Source organism: Rhopalosiphum maidis, chromosome 2 (assembly GCF_003676215.2).
Source record: "Rhopalosiphum maidis isolate BTI-1 chromosome 2, ASM367621v3, whole genome shotgun sequence".
Lineage (NCBI taxonomy): Eukaryota > Metazoa > Arthropoda > Insecta > Hemiptera > Aphididae > Rhopalosiphum > Rhopalosiphum maidis.
In genome coordinates, this window is record NC_040878.1 from 22516983 (window position 1) to 22538260 (window position 21278).

General features: G+C 27.5%; 3 protein-coding genes across 4 annotated transcripts; all 3 read left to right on the forward strand.

The window, feature by feature from the left end:
* Positions 1 to 1050: 1050 nt before the first annotated feature.
* LOC113551965 (tubulin alpha chain, testis-specific-like) lies at positions 1051 to 8949 on the forward strand. The gene is made up of 6 exons (XM_026954580.1): positions 1051 to 1239; positions 4079 to 4279; positions 4342 to 4684; positions 7378 to 7594; positions 7682 to 7983; positions 8054 to 8949. The coding sequence occupies exons 3-6, from the start codon at positions 4682 to 4684 to the stop codon at positions 8879 to 8881; spliced, it is 1350 nt and encodes a 449-aa protein (XP_026810381.1). The 5' UTR covers positions 1051 to 1239; positions 4079 to 4279; positions 4342 to 4681; the 3' UTR covers positions 8882 to 8949.
* A 4600-nt stretch (positions 8950 to 13549) lies between these two features.
* On the forward strand, positions 13550 to 16236 carry LOC113553030 (pleiotropic regulator 1). Its single transcript, XM_026956145.1, has 9 exons — positions 13550 to 13750; positions 13833 to 13939; positions 14009 to 14166; positions 14227 to 14465; positions 14532 to 14876; positions 14967 to 15085; positions 15162 to 15363; positions 15456 to 15587; positions 16125 to 16236. Exons 1-9 carry the CDS (start codon positions 13712 to 13714, stop codon positions 16182 to 16184), a joined length of 1401 nt encoding a protein of 466 aa, XP_026811946.1. The 5' UTR covers positions 13550 to 13711; the 3' UTR covers positions 16185 to 16236.
* Positions 16237 to 17111: 875 nt separating this feature from the next.
* On the forward strand, positions 17112 to 20137 carry LOC113553907 (5-methylcytosine rRNA methyltransferase NSUN4). 2 transcript variants are annotated; one of them, XM_026957480.1, is made up of 9 exons: positions 17112 to 17307; positions 17395 to 17574; positions 17725 to 17876; positions 17939 to 18261; positions 18676 to 18807; positions 18931 to 19073; positions 19442 to 19566; positions 19640 to 19777; positions 19840 to 19978. In XM_026957480.1, the coding sequence occupies exons 1-9, from the start codon at positions 17215 to 17217 to the stop codon at positions 19976 to 19978; spliced, it is 1425 nt and encodes a 474-aa protein (XP_026813281.1). In that variant the 5' UTR covers positions 17112 to 17214. The 2 variants fall into 2 exon arrangements, with proteins under 2 accessions (XP_026813281.1, XP_026813280.1); XM_026957479.1 differs by having other exon boundaries at positions 17215 to 17307; positions 18931 to 19085; positions 19840 to 20137.
* Positions 20138 to 21278: the final 1141 nt, after the last annotated feature.

A 21278-nucleotide genomic window follows, 5' to 3' on the forward strand; every position in this document is an offset into this window, starting at 1 on the left:
GTGAAAATAAAAGAGAATTCGCGATCAGAGCATATGATATTAGTATTAAATACACAAATAAACAATTTGGTCACATGTTTATTGATTACTTAGGTCCAGTTATGTATAACTCATTGCCTTTAAATATTAAAAAAAAATATTTTTGTTCATTCCACTTTAAAATCTAAAAATATGTTGTATATTAAAAGAATTGTTGAAAATTGGTTATTAAAAAAATGTGTGTAAATAAAAACTTTATTGTGTAACATAACAGATAGTTTTCTATAAACCTTAGTTTTAGTGATATTTTTCAACATGTAAAATTTTATTTTATTCTCTTTAATACTGGTCAATGTATTGTAACTCATTTAGCCCACCACAAGCTTTCCTTTTTGGGTTAAATTAATCGAGCTGTAACTTTTCGCACATAGTATATAATAATATGCAATGTATAATTTTGATCAAATAAAAAAAATCCTATTATTGCTCTAAACCTAAAACTGCTGAAGTGCTAATACAATATGTATTTATATAATGTGTGTAATTATTAATTACAATATTAAGATCTTTCAATAGTAATAATCCATGTGAAAAGCATATATAATATTAAAAATATCTTGATAGTTAATACATACTTTCAATGAAAATGGGCTCAAGCTCAAAGAATTTTCTGAGAATAAATTAATGTACCTAGTATTATAGAGGTAGGTACATTACCTATAGGCTATAATATAATATTTAGATACTATTTCTAAGACATATAACAATAAGATTATTGTATAAAATCTACGTCGGTAAATTAATATGTCCATTTAAGACCAAAAATTATCTTTTAACTAAAATAACAAATTAATTTGTAGTATAATATAGAGATAGATATTAGCTAATATTACATTATTAGTATTAAATTTAAATTATTCTTTTATTTTTAATTTAAGTAATTAATGGCGCCATCTACACAATTATATTTACAACATTTTCGACTTATTTAGATCTGATCGTGGTGATATTGAATTTGTTTTACAATGATATTAAATTATTAAAAATAATACTCATTGAAAGGATCTTTTCAATCACTCAAGAAAAAATTCATACCAGGTATAAAGAATTACTTATTATTATCAAATGAATGCAACGTGCAAGATGAAAATTACAATTAAAAAAGTTACTTTATACACGAAAAATATCCGTCAGACCAAGGACCATACACTGGAAGGGTTCCAAAGCGTGTCAATACAATTTTCCAGGATTTAAATACCGGTTTGTATTTAAATAGTTGAAATAGTCCCAAATTAATTCATGATCATTGACATTTGTCAAAAGAAAATTTGGTGATCGTTAAAAAATAAAAACAAAGAACAATGTTAATGTACACTAAATGACAAGGTCAATTTGTTTCTGAAAGTCATACCTATCATTTGTAATGTGATAACTTAATAATTGTAATAGTACATTTTTTTTTTGTCTAAAATTTAAAGAAAGTTTTTAGTACATCACATTACATTTTGAATTTTCCAATAAATTTCCCCTGTTGGTGATTTATAATTAAATTCATAAATAATGTACAATAGTCTGAGTGTCCGACTGTTTAATGTAATTATTAGTTCGTATTGTTCGTAATATTTAGCCTAATTGCTTTGTTGCGCACGATACACATTTTTTGATAATCTCATTTGTAGTACACTAGTACCTTCATTCAAATTTAATGTCTGCAGGTCCAAATTCAAAATTAAATTAATTCATATTTGTTACATGCCTATTTCCAATCTATTAAATTACTACAATTTATTAGAAAATCCTTTTATTTATTTATTGAATAAACGCCTGAAGGCTCAAGTACAGTACATAATATATTAAAGTTAACAGTAAATAACAATGCTGTATAAAATTAAAAGTAAATTACATTATAAATAACAATACGTAAAATTAACAATGAACAAAAAAATCAAAATTATCACGATTATTGAACCGGTTACATACAGCAGATATACGATACAGTGAAAAGGAATTGCGAATAGAGGAAAGGACCGAAAATTTTATGTGAGAATGCAGAAATTAAGTAGGTATAGCAGGTCTAAGCAAGCAATGGTACCTTATACGAATTTACGAATTTTGCACTTATGCACATAATAACAAAAACGCTTGCCAACTGCTAAGTCAGAGATCGGCATGTAAACTTTCTTGATTTTCAATTTTTAGAAATTTATTATTTTATTTTCATTTTCATAAGATAGATCTCGAAAATCGGAGTGTGGATTTTGTTGTTTAAGGTCTTGTTAGATTCTCATTAGCTAGGAGAAGTGAAGCGAAGATTTTCAGAACTTTATATTTTATAGTTAATTCACTACATAGCTTCAAAAAAAATTAAAACACATTTTATTGGGCGTTTTTTATGTTTATCAGCTTTATAGCTTTGTAGTGATTTAACGGTTGAAGATAAAGTTCTAAAAATCTTCACTTGCCAATGTGAATCTAACAAAATCTGTTCTCTAGTTTCGGTAATATACCACGCTAAATGAAAATCTAGCAAAAAATAACTATTTTTATTAACTGTGAAAAATTAAATAATTTTTTTGAACATTTTTAATTTCACATTTTTTATCTACTTGATAATCCCTTTTAAATGAGTTATCAATCAACTTTTTAGCTATAATAGTTTTGGAAAAAAATTAAAAAATAGAAATGTTGGGACTGTTCACGTCGACGTTTTTCTGGATTCAAATCGTTATACCACTTGGGTGTGATATCGGATCTCTCTCATTTATATTTTATGTTAAAATTAGCTAAATTATCTACCTACTCATTATAGATGAGTTACATTTATATCATTTTCCGAGTCACTTTAGTCAATATTAATTTAGCACCCCCATAAATTAGGTAAATTGCGCCTATGGTCCAGACATCCTCATACACAGTAATTCAACATGGTCAGTTTTTTATGATTTGCAGTCAAGTGAAGAAAATTAAGCGTATTTAATATTCATCAATCATAAAAAATTATGAATAACGATACTATTACAATCTTGATTGATTCAAATATTCAATGATTAGTACCTGTCTGACATTTAACATCCTAGGCTAATAAAAACGCAACGTCTTTACATAGATGGAGCTCTCCGGCAGCTCAAGCATAGACGTCCTCTTGATGCTCTACCTCAACTCCTCCAATAATTTATTTAATAATTTTTATTTATTTATTCTATTATATTGTACCATTATATATTTATCAATGTAAATTCTAGTAATTTGTTGTAAATAATTATAATAATTATGCATTATCATTTGTAAAACTGTTAAAATTTAAAAATGTTAATTAATATTATCAATAAGTTAGATAATCTTGTCAGTTGTCAGGACACTTAACAATATATATATATATAAATATAGAGCTATGTGGTGTGCCGGGTATCAACATAAAACAAAATATTTAAATACAAATCAAAAAGTATTACAAATACTTTTATTGAAACCATTGTTTTCGTATTATATTTATGTAGTATAGAATACATCAATATTATGATTAAAAATCATTGAAAAATATAAAAACATAAACATAACTTAAAAATATCTTTATTTTAATTTAGCAAAACAAATTAAATGTAAGGAGTGGCCTAAGTATAGGATTGGATAGAGCTCGCAAGTTCATTCAATCTAATTAATCGTGCTTGAACTCGTTTAATTTTCAAGTCCTAGTATTTTTTTCTATTTTCGGCCTCACTAAGCGTTTTAATTGAACTCATTATCTTTATTTTATTTTTTAAAATGAATGTTAATAATTTATTATAACAAAATCGTAATGTTCAAATATATGTTTTAAATAAAATCGGCTATTCATAAGTCATAGGCCATAGGGGAACAAAATTAACTATAAAAAATATTTTATCGTATATTTTCGTACATCATACCTCAATATACATAATATACAATAAATTATTGTCGGTTGTTGAATTGGATTTTCTCCGAAAGGGTAAAAACTAATAAAACTGATAAAGACTTGGCAACTATATAAAAGATGTCAACACCAGACAAAAACAGTTTGAAGATAAACATTTTATGTTTTTAAAAAACTAATGCGTATTATTATTTTTATTTTTTATAGCTCCAGAACGCCTTTATAACAACGGCGCTTGGGCTATGGATACGCATTAACCACGAACTACCCTCTCATACTAAATCTGGCACTGTCAATGATCTGAATGATCGTGTATGGACATGGACCCATTACACAATATATTATACGGTCGTCACTCGTCGGTCGAGCATTCAAGTTATATAATAGAATAATTAATATTATATCGAAGTTAGTGGTCGGTGTATCGCGTATTTGCGTCTGAATTGGCTAATGACTATATTTGGATCTAGGTACAACAATCACAGAATAGATTAAATGCAACAATACCAATCACCAATACTGGTTATTTTCGGGTTCAGATGGACTTCCCCAAACAAAATCTCCGGCTACCACTATCATAATATACTCCGATTGATATCCCGTATTTCGTTCATACGTATTACATGTTTTCGTTGTTTCGCTCTTCGTTCGTTGTTCGTCACGGGACATAGTCACTCCGTTCTCCGTAGTCCCTAGTCCGTACTCTTCACTCGTCATATTCTCGTCTCCAACGGACATATTGCATAACATAAAGACGAATTGTTTATTTTGTAATATCATCTCATTCACCATTTACAGTAAACAATAAACATGGTAAGATTTATTAATTATTTATTGATTTTATTTTGATTTTGGAACTATAACTGGACGTCAGGGCTTATTGTTGATGAGTATATTATAAATGGAAACGTGTATCTTATGTTATTTATATTCCATTAATCGTTAATAGTAGTTATAGTCAATTGATCAATATTCACCGCGTGGCGCGTGGTTACAGGAAATCTAATATTCTTAAAATAATTATTTTGCTATTCATTTAAAGGTTAAACACATTCGATATTCGTATTTTACTTACAATTGTGGAAGTTTTTAGATATTAATGGAAAAAAATAATATTCCGGAGTGTTGCCGCTGGATGGTCTCTCGGCTCTCCACTTAAGCCGCCACGCGCATTTCCATATAAAGAAACTTGTGATTAATAAAACTGATGTTAATGTTAATAATATAATCAATTTTTTATAGGTATTCCAATTTCCAATCACTATATTATTTCATATTTGTAATTAGATTATGAATTTTGATTTATTTATTAATAGAGATTTAACACAACTGTGTTACAGGTATTTAAATATTCTAATAATAATTGGGTAGGTCTGCTGTAGTGCTTTTTTCCTATAGGTAGAGCATTATAGATAATAGGTATGCTACACCGCTATTTTGCGACTTATTATGATCTATCAATATGAAACATCACTGTTAATGTTGATAAATGAGTCTTAAAATGGCGGCATAGCATACCCGTTAGAGCTTTACTATAGGTTGCTATTTCCAACAAACAATTCAGGGTTTTACAAAATTTGTTATGCATCTTCTTCATTGTAAACAGTGTACATATTATATTATATAGAAAACTAATTTACAAGAATATTATTTTTTATAATATTAATTTAATTAATTAATAATTACTATTTTAATTTATACGACTAACATTTAAAATGTTATGTATACATAAGTACATAACAATATAAATTATATTATAGTATAGTGTTGATATGCCGTATACTTAGGGTTGCCATAATTTCATCAAGCAAATCCGGGACAGACAGAAAAAATAGCAAATTAATTAATAAATAAATATTATTGAATCATATTAGCCATTGGGTATAGGGTATGTATTACAAAAACGACACAATCACACAATAGGTTATAATGTTATACACTATATTATTATTTTATATTTAGCCTATCGATTTGGCATCATTGATTTATAAATTCGTTATCAATAACATTTTGACTCGATTACAATTGTTATTTGAAAAAATTGTCGAAATTAAACAATTTTAATTTTTTCCTAAAACCGGGACATTTAGGCATTCCGAAGTTTATTTTTGGGACACCGGTACACTAAGTCAAAAACCAGTGACAGTCCCAGAAAACCGGGGCGTATTGGAAACCCTACGTATACTGTGTAATCATTTTTGATTTCAATGTCATGGGCGAACTTAACCTAACCTTTGGGAGGGGGGATTTAGGTCAAAATATTCAAATGTATCCGTTTTTCCGAAAATAAGTACATTCAGTGGCGCCGTGGCGGACTGGGAGAAAAAAACTGCCCGGGAAAATAATAATTTCCCTTCAATACACTAATGGCCCTTTATATATATATATATATATATATATATAATTATTATATACTTTTGTATACACAATTTAGCTTTTAAATTTTTAAATATTTTAATTAATTGATATAAAACAAAATAAAATGAATAACTATTTGAGATTCTATTTTTAAACTTGTTACAATAAGTTGTCAACAAGCGCAGACTGGCCGAACAAGCAGGTCCCGCATTTTGAAATAATCAGAAATCTGGTTTTTTATGTTTAATAATATTACATACTTAATACTTATTAGGTAATATTTTAATTTATAATTTCAGAATAATAATATTAATAAATATATATTTTATATGAGTAACGGCCCACCGGGAAATTTCCCGGTATCCCGGTCGTCCAGTCCGCCACTGAGTACATGACACTTTACTTTCTAATAAAATATAAATAACGTTGATAGTAATAGTATCATAAAATATAATGCACACACATAAGTTAAATAGTCAAATAATATAAAATAAAATGTGTAAAATAATTTGCTTTAAAAAATAATTAGATTACTTATTTTAGTTTGAAAACCAGACACTAATTATAACAGGTAGTATTGTAGTATAGGTACAGCCATTGAGCCACAACTTATAGTCCGTATAGGTACAGTAAAACAAAAATCTAATAAATAATAATCCAATAAAATCATTATAGTCACTCATACTCGATAATGTAATCGATAAGATACGTAATTATATGACATGGCCTCTCGTGAAATTTCCAAGTTGAAATACAATTATTGTTATTTATTATATATTATTACATTTTACCTTTATTGTAAGTGCGCGTATACATCGCGTCGATCTATGAGCTGAGCTTGGCGATCTTTGTTTAATATTATTTATATTGTAATTAATATAAATTAATCAACAACAATTAAAAGCTCAACTTATAGAATTTTAATTGTTTTGTCAAAATGCTTGAAAATTATTTAATATTTTAACTATACATTATAAAGATTATTTTATATTATTTGAGTATTTGAGCTAATTTTATTAGTACTTATTTTCGGAAAAACAGAAAATTTGGGTATTTTGATCAATTACCTTTGGGGTGATATTTAAAAATTCAATTAAAAATGATTGACAAAAGAAATTATTTTAAGTTTTAACAAGTCTTGATTTTAGCGTGAATGTATCTCTGTGCACGTTGGCCAAGCAGGAGTTCAAATTGGTAATGCTTGCTGGGAACTGTATTGCTTAGAACATGGCATTCAACCTGATGGTCAAATGCCATCTGATAAAACCAATGGCGATGACAGTTTCAATACGTTTTTTAGTGAAACTGGTTATGGTAAACATGTTCCAAGAGCTGTATTTGTTGATTTGGAACCCACCGTTGTTGGTAATAAATATTTTATTGTATAAAATAAAAAAAAAAAAAATAATTAAAATATTTGATTTGAATCTAAATCATTATTATTATTTGTAGATGAAGTACGAACAGGCACGTATAAACAACTTTTTCATCCTGAACAATTGATAACGGGTAAAGAAGATGCAGCTAACAATTATGCTCGTGGTCATTATACTATTGGCAAGGAAATTGTTGACATTGTGCTTGATCGTATTCGAAAGCTTGCTGACCAATGTACTGGTCTCCAAGGATTTTTAATATTTCATTCATTTGGAGGAGGGACTGGTTCTGGTTTTGCATCATTACTCATGGAACGTTTAAGTGTTGATTATGGCAAAAAGAGTAAACTTGAATTTGCCATTTATCCTGCACCACAAGTAAGCTTATTAGAAATGACCATGCACATTGATTATTGTTTATTATTAACTTACAAAATGTGTATTATAGGTATCCACGGCAGTAGTAGAACCATACAATTCAATTTTAACTACTCATACAACTCTTGAACATTCTGATTGTGCTTTCATGGTAGATAATGAAGCAATTTATGATATTTGTCGTAGGAACTTGGATATAGAACGCCCTTCTTATACCAATTTAAATCGTCTCATTGGACAAATAGTATCATCAATCACAGCTTCACTACGATTTGATGGTGCCTTAAATGTTGATTTAACGGAATTCCAAACTAACTTAGTGCCATATCCAAGAATACATTTTCCTTTAGTTACTTACGCACCGGTCATATCAGCTGAAAAAGCATATCATGAACAATTGTCCGTTGGTGAAATCACTAATGCTTGTTTTGAACCTGCCAATCAGATGGTTAAATGTGATCCTCGTCATGGAAAATATATGGCTTGTTGTATGCTGTACAGAGGTGATGTAGTGCCAAAAGATGTAAATGCTGCGATTGCTGCGATAAAAACAAAACGTTCAATACAATTTGTGGACTGGTGTCCAACTGGATTTAAAGTAGGCATCAATTATCAACCACCAACAGTAGTACCAGGAGGTGATTTAGCTAAAGTACAGCGGGCTGTTTGTATGTTATCTAATACTACAGCTATTGCTGAAGCATGGGCTCGTTTGGATCATAAGTTTGATTTGATGTATGCTAAAAGGGCCTTTGTTCATTGGTATGTTGGTGAAGGGATGGAGGAAGGAGAATTTTCAGAAGCTAGAGAAGATTTAGCAGCTTTAGAAAAAGATTACGAAGAAGTGGGCTTAGATTCGGTTGAAGGCCAATTTGATGAAGGAGGTGAAGATTTTTAAATCTAAAGAAAAGAACTGTTTTATTTTACTGCTTGTGAATAATAACTGTATTAACTATTATTATTTAATATATAATTTATGAAATTAAATTCTATTAAGCAATAATATTGTTAATACAAATAAATGTAATAAATTATATGGTAAAAAACTAGCACAATGGAAATGTTTAAATAATGCATAGGTTGTTTTATTTTTCTATTAGTCATAAAATAAAATACATTTAAAGAGCGTTATTTTAATTTAAATGATACTTACAGTTTTTTATTTAGATTGTTGTAACATTGTGTAATTAATAAATAAAATCTAATGTAATTTATTAAATATTATATGTTTTATACATTTTCTTCTTATTGATTATTGTTAATTTTTTTGCTACAATTTATTCCTTTTAATTCAATGGATAGAGAATTAAGTAATATCTATAATCCACAAATATAAAACTAATCATTATTAATTTATGTCATGCAATTTTTATATCAGTAAATAATTACAGTCATCCAAAAATTTATAATACATTTAATAATTTTTATTTATATGTTTTGTTTGAGTATATTTTATTATTATGCATGGATATTTATAAATTGTTTTTTATATCTTCACAACTTCAATCTCCTATCAAGTTTCAATAATTGTTTTTAAAAATTGAACTTAATAACACTATAAAAACAACAATATTAGATACAATCCGGCTTATATGTTATATGGATGTCTGATATCACAATGCATTTATTTATAATTTCCAAGTATACAAAAGTATACCTAAAATTATGAAGAAATACCCTTTAAAGAGAGAGTGGGTCTAACTTTTTTATTTCTTAAGTTACGGGCAATTTAATTTTTTTGTAAACTAAACCATTCCTACTACGGATTTTTTTATGTTTTTCCAAAACTTCTAACATTTTAGTCCACATTATCGTTATTTTATGTTGTCGAAACCCATTCGTATGGGCATGAAATGAGTATGCCATTACACGAATATCATTGTATTTCGTATTTGCATAACTGCGTGTGTTAGTAGTGTTCTCAGTTTCTCACGGGGAAGGCGGATTGAGCGGATCATATCCGTGCTAGTTTGGACTAATTTTTAGATCACAATCCTTCCTATCCACCTACAGACTACAAGTCTGTGAAAAGTAAACAAATATATTATTTTAGAGGGTATTAACCATCTCATCCCGGCTCCCACTTCTCCATGTATTTTTGATTTTTTCCAGGAAATTAGTGTATTGCGAATTTTAAATCTATGCTTATGGCATAAGTACTTTGACATGTTTACAAAAATAGTATATATTCCACTTTTAAATAAATTAGTGTTTAAGAATTATTAACTAGTAACAACTTATAAAAACTTTAAAATACATTTATGTTCATAACAGAACTACAGAAGACTCGTTTTTATAGAATAATGAGCGTTGATTTTCAGTTAAACTCTACACTAATATTATATTTTGTTTCATGTTTCAAGGGATAACATCAAACATTAATCGCAATATTGGTTAACTCTATCGGGACAACATTTGATCCCTGAAAAAATTTGTAAACTTACCCGAGTGGTTTTAAAATGTATTAAGCTATACTATATAAATTTAGCACGCTAAGACTTTGGTTATCATAATAAGTACTATGAAATAGCAGATTCAAAAATCTACTTCTACTTCTTGAGCCGCCATCGACATTATTTACCAAGTAATTACGGTGAGTGTGATCAGTCCTGAACTCAATCATTAATAGTGTTCAAATTAACTTCATCAATAATAAAGCGTTACGCAAATGAATAGTGTATCCATCTATAATAAATATATACATTTATATTAATTTATTATATAAATTATAAATATAAGATGTAGCCTCATTATGTGATGTATTGAAAATAGAAATTTGTTACTATGTTGTAGTACAACAATATGCCATGTTATGCCATATGGTAATAACAGACTAACAATGATTATTCACAAATAAATATTATAAGAATAATATAAGAACCTTAGCGCTTATGGCTTAACAATAATAATTAATAATAAAAAAGCCAATCAGTATAAACAGTATAATATAATATGATTTAGATGCTAATAATAGGTAATAAAATGTAGAAAAACAGTAACTACGGGTTCGCACAAATAAAAAGCTCAGTGTCATTTAATATTATTTATAGTAAAAAGTTGTCGTCTAAAATCTATATAAAAACATGTAAATATAAATTATTTGGGAATAAACTTATCTGATACGCTATACATAAATATATAATACTCTCCTTATCGGTCATCTACTCATGTCTGTATTCAGTCGCCGCTGATGTCGGCTATGTCGCACATCTACACCATAATCGGAAACAGCTGTTCCATTTCTACATTCGTGATATTTTATTTTTCAAGCAACTCGCCATGTACGCCACCAACAAAAATATATCACCATCACCTTATAGGTACTGCCCACCGCCTGAGACTGTACCGCTAACGGCCATACCACAGTCGTCCGAAACAAGTTTTTAAAGACGTTTTATCTGGACGAACGTCTCGCATGTAATGCGTCTGCAACAGCTGTGTTCGGAAAATGTGAGTTATTACTTGCAGGTCAACATCGAGTAGTTTTCTTTAGCGCAACTTAATGAATTTAATTTTCCTTTATGGCGTCTCGCAGTTGATTGTCGGTCAAGCTTGCATCCGGTTAAAATTCTGCAGCGGGTCCAGTGCCCGTTAAGTTAGATGTGCTGGTGAAACAGTTTACGCGCAAAAAGACACGAAATAATCGATTTATTTTTTTTTATTATTATGGCCAGCGGTATTAGTGGTTTTGCCGTTTTTCATTAAAAAAAATTAAATATACGCCGTTTTAAGAGGAAAGGGCACTTGCGATGGCTCTAAAAACGTTGTAGCGTTCACAAGGGACGGTCGGCCCTTCTTTTTATATCAATAAAATCACAAAAACCAAACATTTAATACCTAGCGCTTCTAAAAACCATTTTTTTTTTTTGAAAAATACTCGTATGCAAGTTTTCACTAGTGAAGGATTCATTTTTGAACTTCCAAGCTTAACACGAATTGTCAGATGTGCTGCCGAAACAGTTTACGCGCAAAAAAACACGAAATAATCGATATATTTTTTTTATTACGGTCGAGGGTCGCTTTTTGCCGTTTTTCATCTCAAAAACTAAATAAACATAGATTTTAGATATTTTGGTGTATTAATCATTGTTGCAAAACAGACGCAATCGGAGCGTTGTATAAAAGAAAGATTTTTTGGCTGCATATACCTACTAGTTGCGGTCATGGATATGATTTTTGAGATAAGCACATATTATAACAGTTGCTTTCACTGCAATTGTGGGTAATATCTAAGTTGTGGTCACAGCAAAGACTGAGCTTTTACAATATAATATTATAATAAAATTAGTTGAAAATTGTAGAATTAAAATTATACATTAATAGTAATTAGTATACTATTATTATAAGTACCTGAAAAATTTAATTTGAAATTTGAAGCCCACGTGGTTTTTAGGTAATCCAATCTGGAAATTGTTTTGGTATATGCAAGTTCCATGCTTGTATATTGTAGTTGACTTTAGATCTATTAAATACCATTTGATGTAAGATTATACTAAAACATATATCGTATAGTAATCTTAAATGATAATCAACCGTCACCGTAATAAAAGACGACATGATAATTTTATAACACTAAACTTCAACTGAAGTCGAACACTGCTGTTTTTGAAATATAAAAATACCTTATGTTTAACAAATATTTATTTGTTTTTGTATTTTGTGCTTTTATCAATCACACTATTGAATTATAAAAGCGCAAACAATGACCGCAATAGGTAACCTTTTAGGTGGTTGACTGCGATTAATAAACAGGATTTTTTTAATTGTATAGGATGTGAACTTAAACATTCTAAATGTTGACGTGGATCCTCAAAGTATTTTAACGTCTGGAGCCATACAATTAAAATTATATTTTGCTTTAAAAAAAAAAAAGTTTAATTGTATATTTAGATAGTACATACTTTAATCTCGGCAGTAACTATGCCAAAATCAGAAAAATCAAAATTGTTATCTACTTGACTTTCAAAATATTCGTTTATTTTGGACTATGGGCCATACAAACTTTAGTATGTTAGACCCCTCATCGGGTAGTCATCACTCCCAGTGGCAGTTACAAGTGGTGTAATTGAATAGTTACATATTTTTTTCAGTAAGATATTTTTAAATGCTCCCTAAATACTATATTAGTAGAACAATATTTTAATTCAAAAAATTTATTAAAGTTTAGCGCCCTCATTTCGTTGGCGGTTGCCTCAGTCGTCGCCTCACCCTTGCTACGGCCGTACGAGTACGAAACGATTAAAATCACGATTCACGACTGCTATGATGAATAATAAATAAAATTTTCGAATTATGAATAACGAATAATCATAAAATAAAAATAAAAATCATTAATCAATAATATAACGAAGAATGATTTTTCATTTGAATAATGCCCAACTTTGACTGGAATTCAATTATTAATGAACTGTGGTAATATGCGACCCGGGTCCTATTTGTTCATACACCTTTTTTTTTGTCACAGTGTATTTTTCGTAGATTTATTCAGTGTTACCTTTTTACGTACCTACAGTTGGTAATAACTAAAAATGTGATGGTGATTGTTTATCAATTCGTCGGCGGCTACTTAAACGTCTTAAACAGAATAGTGAATACAGAAAATAGAAAAATTAAAACTTAAAAAGTCAATAGACAAAAATGAACATTTTTTTAAGTAATATGATTTATGGACTGCAATTTTAACTATAATTTCTTTATATATTTATTAATTGTATTGTAATCAATCAATATGTCAACTAGAAGCCAAAATGCAACGAACTTTTCAGAGGTGAGATCTATTTAAAAATGTTAATGAATTTTAATAACAGATTAACGCATACATATTTTAATCTTGTTTTGTCATACTCAAGGAAGTACAACGGCACTCTGTTCATACATTAGTTTTTAGGTCACTTAAAAGGACTCATGACATGTTTTTGTCATGTCAAGGGATGCTACCACCCATAGACGAAGAAGCGTAAGTTAATAGTGCACTGTTTTTATAATCAAACAATGTTTTACTATATATTTTCATTGTTGTGCTTAGGGAGAAGATAAAAAAACTTGTCAAGGCTCGGGATTGTTATGGTCTTGTTTTTGATAAAGTGGAACGTAATAAGATAAACATGAAGAAGTCTCAACCAAATCATCCTAAATCGGATAGCCTTGATATCTATAAAGATAATCATCTTCCATTAGCTATAAGTAAGCTTATAATATGTTTATTGTTTATAAAACACTAGCTAATTATTTTCTAATTTTTAGCTGATAATCCTGAGAAAGTAAATAAAAACACAGAAACTAGTATGGTGTTATCGAGTCCAAGTACCCAAAACATAGCTGCAGCTAATCGACTGATTAATCATATTATGCCAAAACCAAAATGGCATCCACCATGGAAATTATACAGAGTGATATCTGGACATTTGGGTTGGGTGCGATGTGTTACCGTTGAACCGGGCAATGAATGGTTTGCTACTGGTGCTGCTGATCGAGTTATTAAAGTAATATTGCATATTTCATGATATTGAATATAAATTTACATTTCATTTATTTTTTTATCGTTTTAGATTTGGGATTTAGCTACTGGAAAATTGAAACTTTCCTTAACTGGACATGTGAGTACTGTGCGAGGCTTACAAGTAAGTCCTAGACACCCTTATTTATTCAGTTGTGGTGAAGATAGGCAAGTGAAGTGTTGGGATCTAGAACATAATAAAGTAGTTCGACATTATCATGGACATTTAAGTGCAGTATATAGTCTTGCATTACATCCAACAATTGACGTATTATTAACTGCTGGACGAGATTCAACCGCTCGAGTATGGGATATGCGTACAAAAGCTAATGTACACACACTTACTGGACATACAAATACAGTTGCTAGTGTTGTTGCACATGAATTTGAACCTCAAGTATGATGGTTTAAATTATTTATTTATTTAATATATTTAAAAATATGACATTATTTTTTTTTCTAATTTTGATTTAATATTTTTGGTTAGGTATTGACTGGATCTCATGACTGTACAATAAGGCTATGGGATTTAGCTGCTGGAAAAACTCGTGCAACTCTTACAAATCACAAAAAAAGTGTGAGGTCACTTGTTTTACATCCAAAAGTGTAAGTTTTAAATATTGTTTAATATCTATGGAATAATAATAATTTACTTAGTTGCTTTTTGCTATGTGATTTAAAGGTACATGTTTGCCAGTGCAAGCCCTGATAATATAAAAGAATGGACATGCCCAGATGGGAAATTTGTACAAAATCTTACTGGTCATAATGCTATAGTTAACTGTATGGCTGTGAACTCTGATGGAGTATTAATGTCTGGAGCAAACAATGGTTCAATGTATGCTTGGGATTGGAGAACTGGTTATAATTTCCAGAGAATGCAGGTATGTAATTTGTTATGTTATGTATATTTATTATAATCATGTTAATTGTTTTGATTGATTATTTATAACAAAATATGTGTTATTTTATAAAGGCTCCTGTACAACCTGGATCAATGGATAGCGAAGCTGGAGTATTTGCTATGGCATTTGACAACAGCGGTACTAGACTTATTACAGCTGAAGCAGATAAAACTATAAAACTTTATCGAGAAGATGATACAGCTGTAAGTATATTACTAGGAGTGTTATGGTTTAATGATATACTATTGGTTTTACTTTACTTCGAATACTATTAATATTTTTCTTTTTGTTTGTTGAACAACTCTTAAATATTTATTACTATACATTTTGATATAATATTTATTTAAGCGATGGTCTAATGTGATTGATCAACAAACATAAATCTATTTTGACGATCTTGTTATAAAGCATTATTATTATTATTATTATTATTAGGGATAGGGTAAACTTAAATTTTCACAAAGTTAAATTTTATTCAAACTTGAACTTTAAAAATGTAACCACATTAATTTTTACTACATCTATATTTTATAATTTATTTTGGTCGATATTTCAAATAAGATGAGTTCAGCCTGTTTCAAAAAAAAAAAAAAATTAAACAATAATTTTTTTTATATGTCTCAAATTTTAGAATATATGTTTTTTTATAAATTGTCTATGTAAATAGGGTAAAGTAGCTTCTTTATTTGATTACAACTAATTAAACTTTATAAGTAATTATATTTTTGTGTTTGTTTTAGACTGAAGAAAGTCATCCAATTAATTGGAAGCCAGATATAATCCGAAGAAGGAAATATTAATATTTTTATAAGCAATTGACAGAAATAAATGTATCTTTTTTAAACAATATCATTATTGACAAAGTTATTTTCCACCTCAAAAATCAAGAAATTAAAAAAGGATTGATGATAATCATCTTTTATGTACCAAAGAAAACATGATAGAGTGTATATGGTTTCCCAACAAATTTAAATTGTTCTAAATTATTAAATTACAAGTAAAAAAGTATAATTTATCTTGAACATTAAACCAGTGTAATATTTAAATATTAAATAAATTGGAAATTTAAACATATGTTTATATTATTAATTACTTAGGTTTTGAATTATTTATAACCTAAATTTGGAATTAAATTAGTCCATGAATTTTTAACAAAGTTCTTGTTGCAAATCTCTTGAAAATTAAAAAATGTATTGGATAATAGCTTCCTAAGTTCCATTACTTTTAGCAGTTATAATTATTATAAATATATTTGATCACAATTAATATATTAAAGTTATACAATACTATGTATACATCTATTAAATTTAATGAATAAGAAGATATCAATTTAATACCATTGCTTTTAAATACTTTTTTTGTGGTTTTGTACTACATGGGCGATAGCCAATGGTCCATGATGCATGAGCCAAAAAATCTTGATAAAATATTGGTTAAAGATTGAATTATATTTCTAAATATACCTTGGTTTAGAATAATAATAGTTATTGAATGCGTTTAAATTGTTTAATTTTTAAACGCTTTGCTTTTAGTTTAAATAGTTTGATGAAAATTGAAAATTTTACTTAAATATTTTATATTCAATAGTAATAGAAAATTAACTTACAAAAAAAAAGGTCAGTGGTTTATTGTGATAAGATAATATAACATATTATCACAGTTATTATCATAATTGATATTTGATAGCACTATCACTAAAATATAAAATTTATTTAGTATGGTTTTTATTCAAATAACGTTTTATTAAATTTAAAATTTTTTATTATTTTTCAAAATATACATTAATTGTAGTATATACTCATAGTTACAATAGTAACAAATATTTTTAAAATGTTCCGAACAAATAAGGCTGTTCTTCTATCGCGTTCGTTATGCCATAATCATGTGCTAATAGTTCACGTGCGAACAAAAAAAACGCATTGGGTTAGTATTATAAACCAACTTGTATTATTGTTAAAAAACACAATTAATATTTATTATACTTTGTCTATTATATAACCTCTGATTCAGTCTTCAATCAAGAAAAAAATTCATCCAAAAGATAAGGCTTTAGAACACTTTGATGATTTTTATGGTTCAGTTTATGGAAAAAGATGGAGGTCATTACGATTGGCGCTATTGTCGCCACACAAATATATAGCTGTTGTTAATAATTATGGTGATTCTGAAAAAGTTTCTCAAGAGTTAGAGGTAATAATCTATTTAGAATAACTATATTCAACCAATAGTTTTATACTTTTAAAATGTTCTAATATATTTAATTTATTCATATAAATTAAATTACATAAATAGGAACTATGCTATTATTGTATTTTTAATATATTTACTTTACATTGTCAGTGGTTAGGAGCAATGAATATTAGAAAAGTAGTCGAGGCAAATCTGCAGAAAGCCAAAGAGTTTACCAATGAAAACAATATTCAAGAATTAGATAAAAAATTAAAAAAACTTATATTAAGTGATGAAAATAAAAGTGATACAAAAAAAGAAAAGTAAATATTTAAGAATTTGATTGATAGTAAAAGTATTTTTAATATAATTTAAAACTATAAAGTGTAGAATATGTGGAAAAAGCATCACTTCACGAAAGTCTATTAGAAGCAGAACATGACGAAAGTAGATTAATTGACCCTGAAGCAAATTCTAATATTGGAGGATTATATCAATTTATACCAGCTACTGAACTTCATGGCAAGAGTGACTGGATTCCAGAATCCCAACATTACCAATACTATGAAGAAAATTCAGATTTTCCAATTAATGTATCGAATGAAGAAAATCTTCTTAACATTCCATCTCACTTACAAGTGTTTACATTTGATCGAGGTGATTTTTCTCCATTTCCACATCCTAAAACTGGAGCTAGTAAAGTCAGTGGTAAGATATATACAAAATTATACAACAAGGCAAAACCAATTTATTTTATCAAATGTTTGTGATTATTATACTTGCATTGTTATACAATTTGAAGTATTTATGATTGATAATCGTAAAATATTACAATTAAAATTAAAATTTTTTTTATATAATACTAAGTTTTTGAATTTTTTATGCATAATAAGTAGTTACTAAAAATAATTAAAAAATCTAAACAATATATATTTTTTTTTCAATTTATTAGTATGAATACTTTAAACTATAAATATGTTTGTTCAAAATCACTTAAATTATCTTGACATAAATTAGTGTAGGTCCACCCTATATACTATTTAATAAACTTATTCAAATCCTTGGAAATAAATAAAAAACCAAGGTACATTAATTGTATACATGTTTTTGATTTAACTCTAGGTTATTATTTGATGGACGGAGGTTCAATCTTACCTGTTTTTGCACTAGATTTAAAACTTGGCGATAGAGTATTAGATATGTGTTCAGCTCCTGGTGGTAAAGCATTAGCAACACTACAAACTTTATTACCTGGTTAGTTATTACATATTTTAATTTATTTTTATTAGTAAGGTATACAACATAATTTATGATGATGTATTGATGTTCAATTTATAATTAAAAAAAATAATTTACTATTATTTGTTTATATTTTAGAATCATTGGTATGCAATGATATTCAAGAATCCAGAATTAAAAAAATACATAATGTTATGTCTGAATATATTTCTGACTATCAAAGTTGGGGCTCGCGTCTAATATTTACACAAATGAACGCACGGCATATTAATGAACCTGATGTATATAATAAAGTAATTATTTAAATTGTACATTTATAATTTAGTTATTAATTAACCATTAACAAAGATTGATTATAATCTTAATTTAAATATTTCAAATTCATAAATAGGTGAGGGACTGCTATTAGTTGAAAATGTTGTGTTTTAATTTTTTTTTTTAATAATTGGTGCAAGAAATAACCAAGTATGTGTATTTTAATTAATAAATTAAACAGCCTTCATTTAAAGTTTTATAGAGTTAATATTTACTTAAAAGTTAAATTATATTCTTAATACAGTCAACTTCTATAATAAATAAATTTATAAAATGTATAGACATTTGAATTAATTGAATGAATAAAATAATTATGTATTCTATTTATTTTTAGATATTAGTAGATGTTCCATGCACAAACGATCGTCATAGTTTGGAAAACAATGAAAATAACATATTCAAACCAACTCGTGCTAAAGAACGTTTACAATTACCTGAAATACAAGCTGAAATTTTAAAGTAATTTTACCTACCTTTTTCATGTTGATATTAGTATTGATATTTCAATTTATAATACATTTTTTTTTCTTAGATCTGCTTTAATGAACATTGCCGTGGGTGGTACAGTAGTTTATTCAACCTGTTCTTTATCACCCATACAAAATGACGGTGTTGTCAAAATGGCTTTGAAAAAAATATGGGAAGAAACAAATCATCAAATTATTGTCAAGTATGTTATTTTTCAATCAAAAATAATAATAATATATTATTAATATTGATTTTATTTTTTAGGGACTTGACAAAACAATTTGAACCTCTAAAGTCTTTGTACTCATTTGGCAAAGGGTTAAAATTTGGTCAAATGGTGATGCCGTTTTTACCACTCAATTATGGGCCATTATATTTATCTAAATTAGTTAGAGTAAAATAGTTTTTGATGTATTTATGTATTGTTTAATTTAATATTCTGTAAATATATTGATTCGTTAAAAAAAGTTTTAATTTTGTAAAAATGATATTACACTTTAATACTAAAATAATGCTCAATTATTGAAAACGAATATCCTTTTAATTATTAGAATTAAATGTTCGATTTACATGACTTGACAATAAAGTTAAAATATTTTTATAACTTATGTAATTTATTTTAAAGAATTTTGTTGAAATTTGAATAATATTAAGAACTTAGATAGCTTACAATTTTTTATTTCATCAATTTCTCAATATCTGTATAGATAATACTATAATAGTAAATAGATATGTATTTTTCATAATTCGTAATTTATAACTTTATTGTATGTATAACTAAATACTATAGTATTTGATATAACTTAACTAAGCAGAAATATATATTTCTTATGGGTTACGTGTAATTTTTGAGATTGCTACCATTATGAGTCAATCATACAATAACTAAATAGGTGAAGTATTTAATAACCCTGTCAGCTGTTTTTTTTATTTTTTTTTGTAGTTCACTTTTTCCATCTTTGGAAGTTTGCCATAGTCAAATCTGGTTTGAAGGATTTACTAAGTCTTGCGCTTTAAATTTGTCACTAAAAATAAATTATTGGGTTATTTGGGGGTATTCATTTTATATGTTACAAATGAATTAAAAATGAAGTGTAATACATTTGTAATTACTTTACAATATTTAAAGCAATATTTAGATAATCTATAATATTTATAAACGAGGTATTGAGGTATATGGTTACTAGTTAACGCCGCTTAACGGTTAGATTCCTAATACTAAATCAATATAATATCCAACTTTTCAACTTTTCGTTAAAATCGATTTTTTGATTTTGATATAACTCTAAAACGAATCATTGTAAATACTTGAAATTTTTATCAGATGTTTATATTAGCGTTATCTATTTACGATTAAATTTTCAAAATATTTAGAATTTTTTTTTAACTATTTATAGACCATTGAAATTTTCAATTTTTATAAATTTTTTTTCTTTAAATGCTGATAAAAAAAATTTGGCTTCCCAAAAAATCTTTATAATTTAATACAAGGTTTATTATAAGTTGTTCTTAATATAGTAATAAAAATCAAAAATCGTTAGTTACAATTTTTGTTAATAAGCATTAGAAGTTTAATTGTTTACAAAATCGCAAAAATTTGCAAGGAATTTTTAAGTTGAAAATTCATAACATTTTTGTAATTTATATCTAAGGTTAAAAAAATCAACACAAAGTTGTCCATAATTTTTATTTAAATTACTGTA

Bases quoted from the DNA above. Each gene is read 5' to 3' on its own strand.
- LOC113553030 (XM_026956145.1), top strand. From the start codon at position 13,712: ATGTCAACTAGAAGCCAAAATGCAACGAACTTTTCAGAG. The intron at 14,466-14,531 runs GTAATATTGCAT...TTATCGTTTTAG, and splicing joins CTGCTGATCGAGTTATTAAA to ATTTGGGATTTAGCTACTGG. The intron at 15,364-15,455 runs GTATGTAATTTG...TATTTTATAAAG, and splicing joins ATAATTTCCAGAGAATGCAG to GCTCCTGTACAACCTGGATC.
- LOC113553907 (XM_026957479.1), top strand. From the start codon at position 17,215: ATGTTCCGAACAAATAAGGCTGTTCTTCTATCGCGTTCGTTATGCCAT. The intron at 17,308-17,394 runs GTTAGTATTATA...CCTCTGATTCAG, and splicing joins GAACAAAAAAAACGCATTGG to TCTTCAATCAAGAAAAAAAT. The intron at 19,567-19,639 runs GTAATTTTACCT...TTTTTTTCTTAG, and splicing joins ATACAAGCTGAAATTTTAAA to ATCTGCTTTAATGAACATTG.
- LOC113551965 (XM_026954580.1), top strand. The intron at 7,595-7,681 runs GTAATAAATATT...TATTATTTGTAG, and splicing joins TTTGGAACCCACCGTTGTTG to ATGAAGTACGAACAGGCACG. The intron at 7,984-8,053 runs GTAAGCTTATTA...TGTGTATTATAG, and splicing joins CCATTTATCCTGCACCACAA to GTATCCACGGCAGTAGTAGA.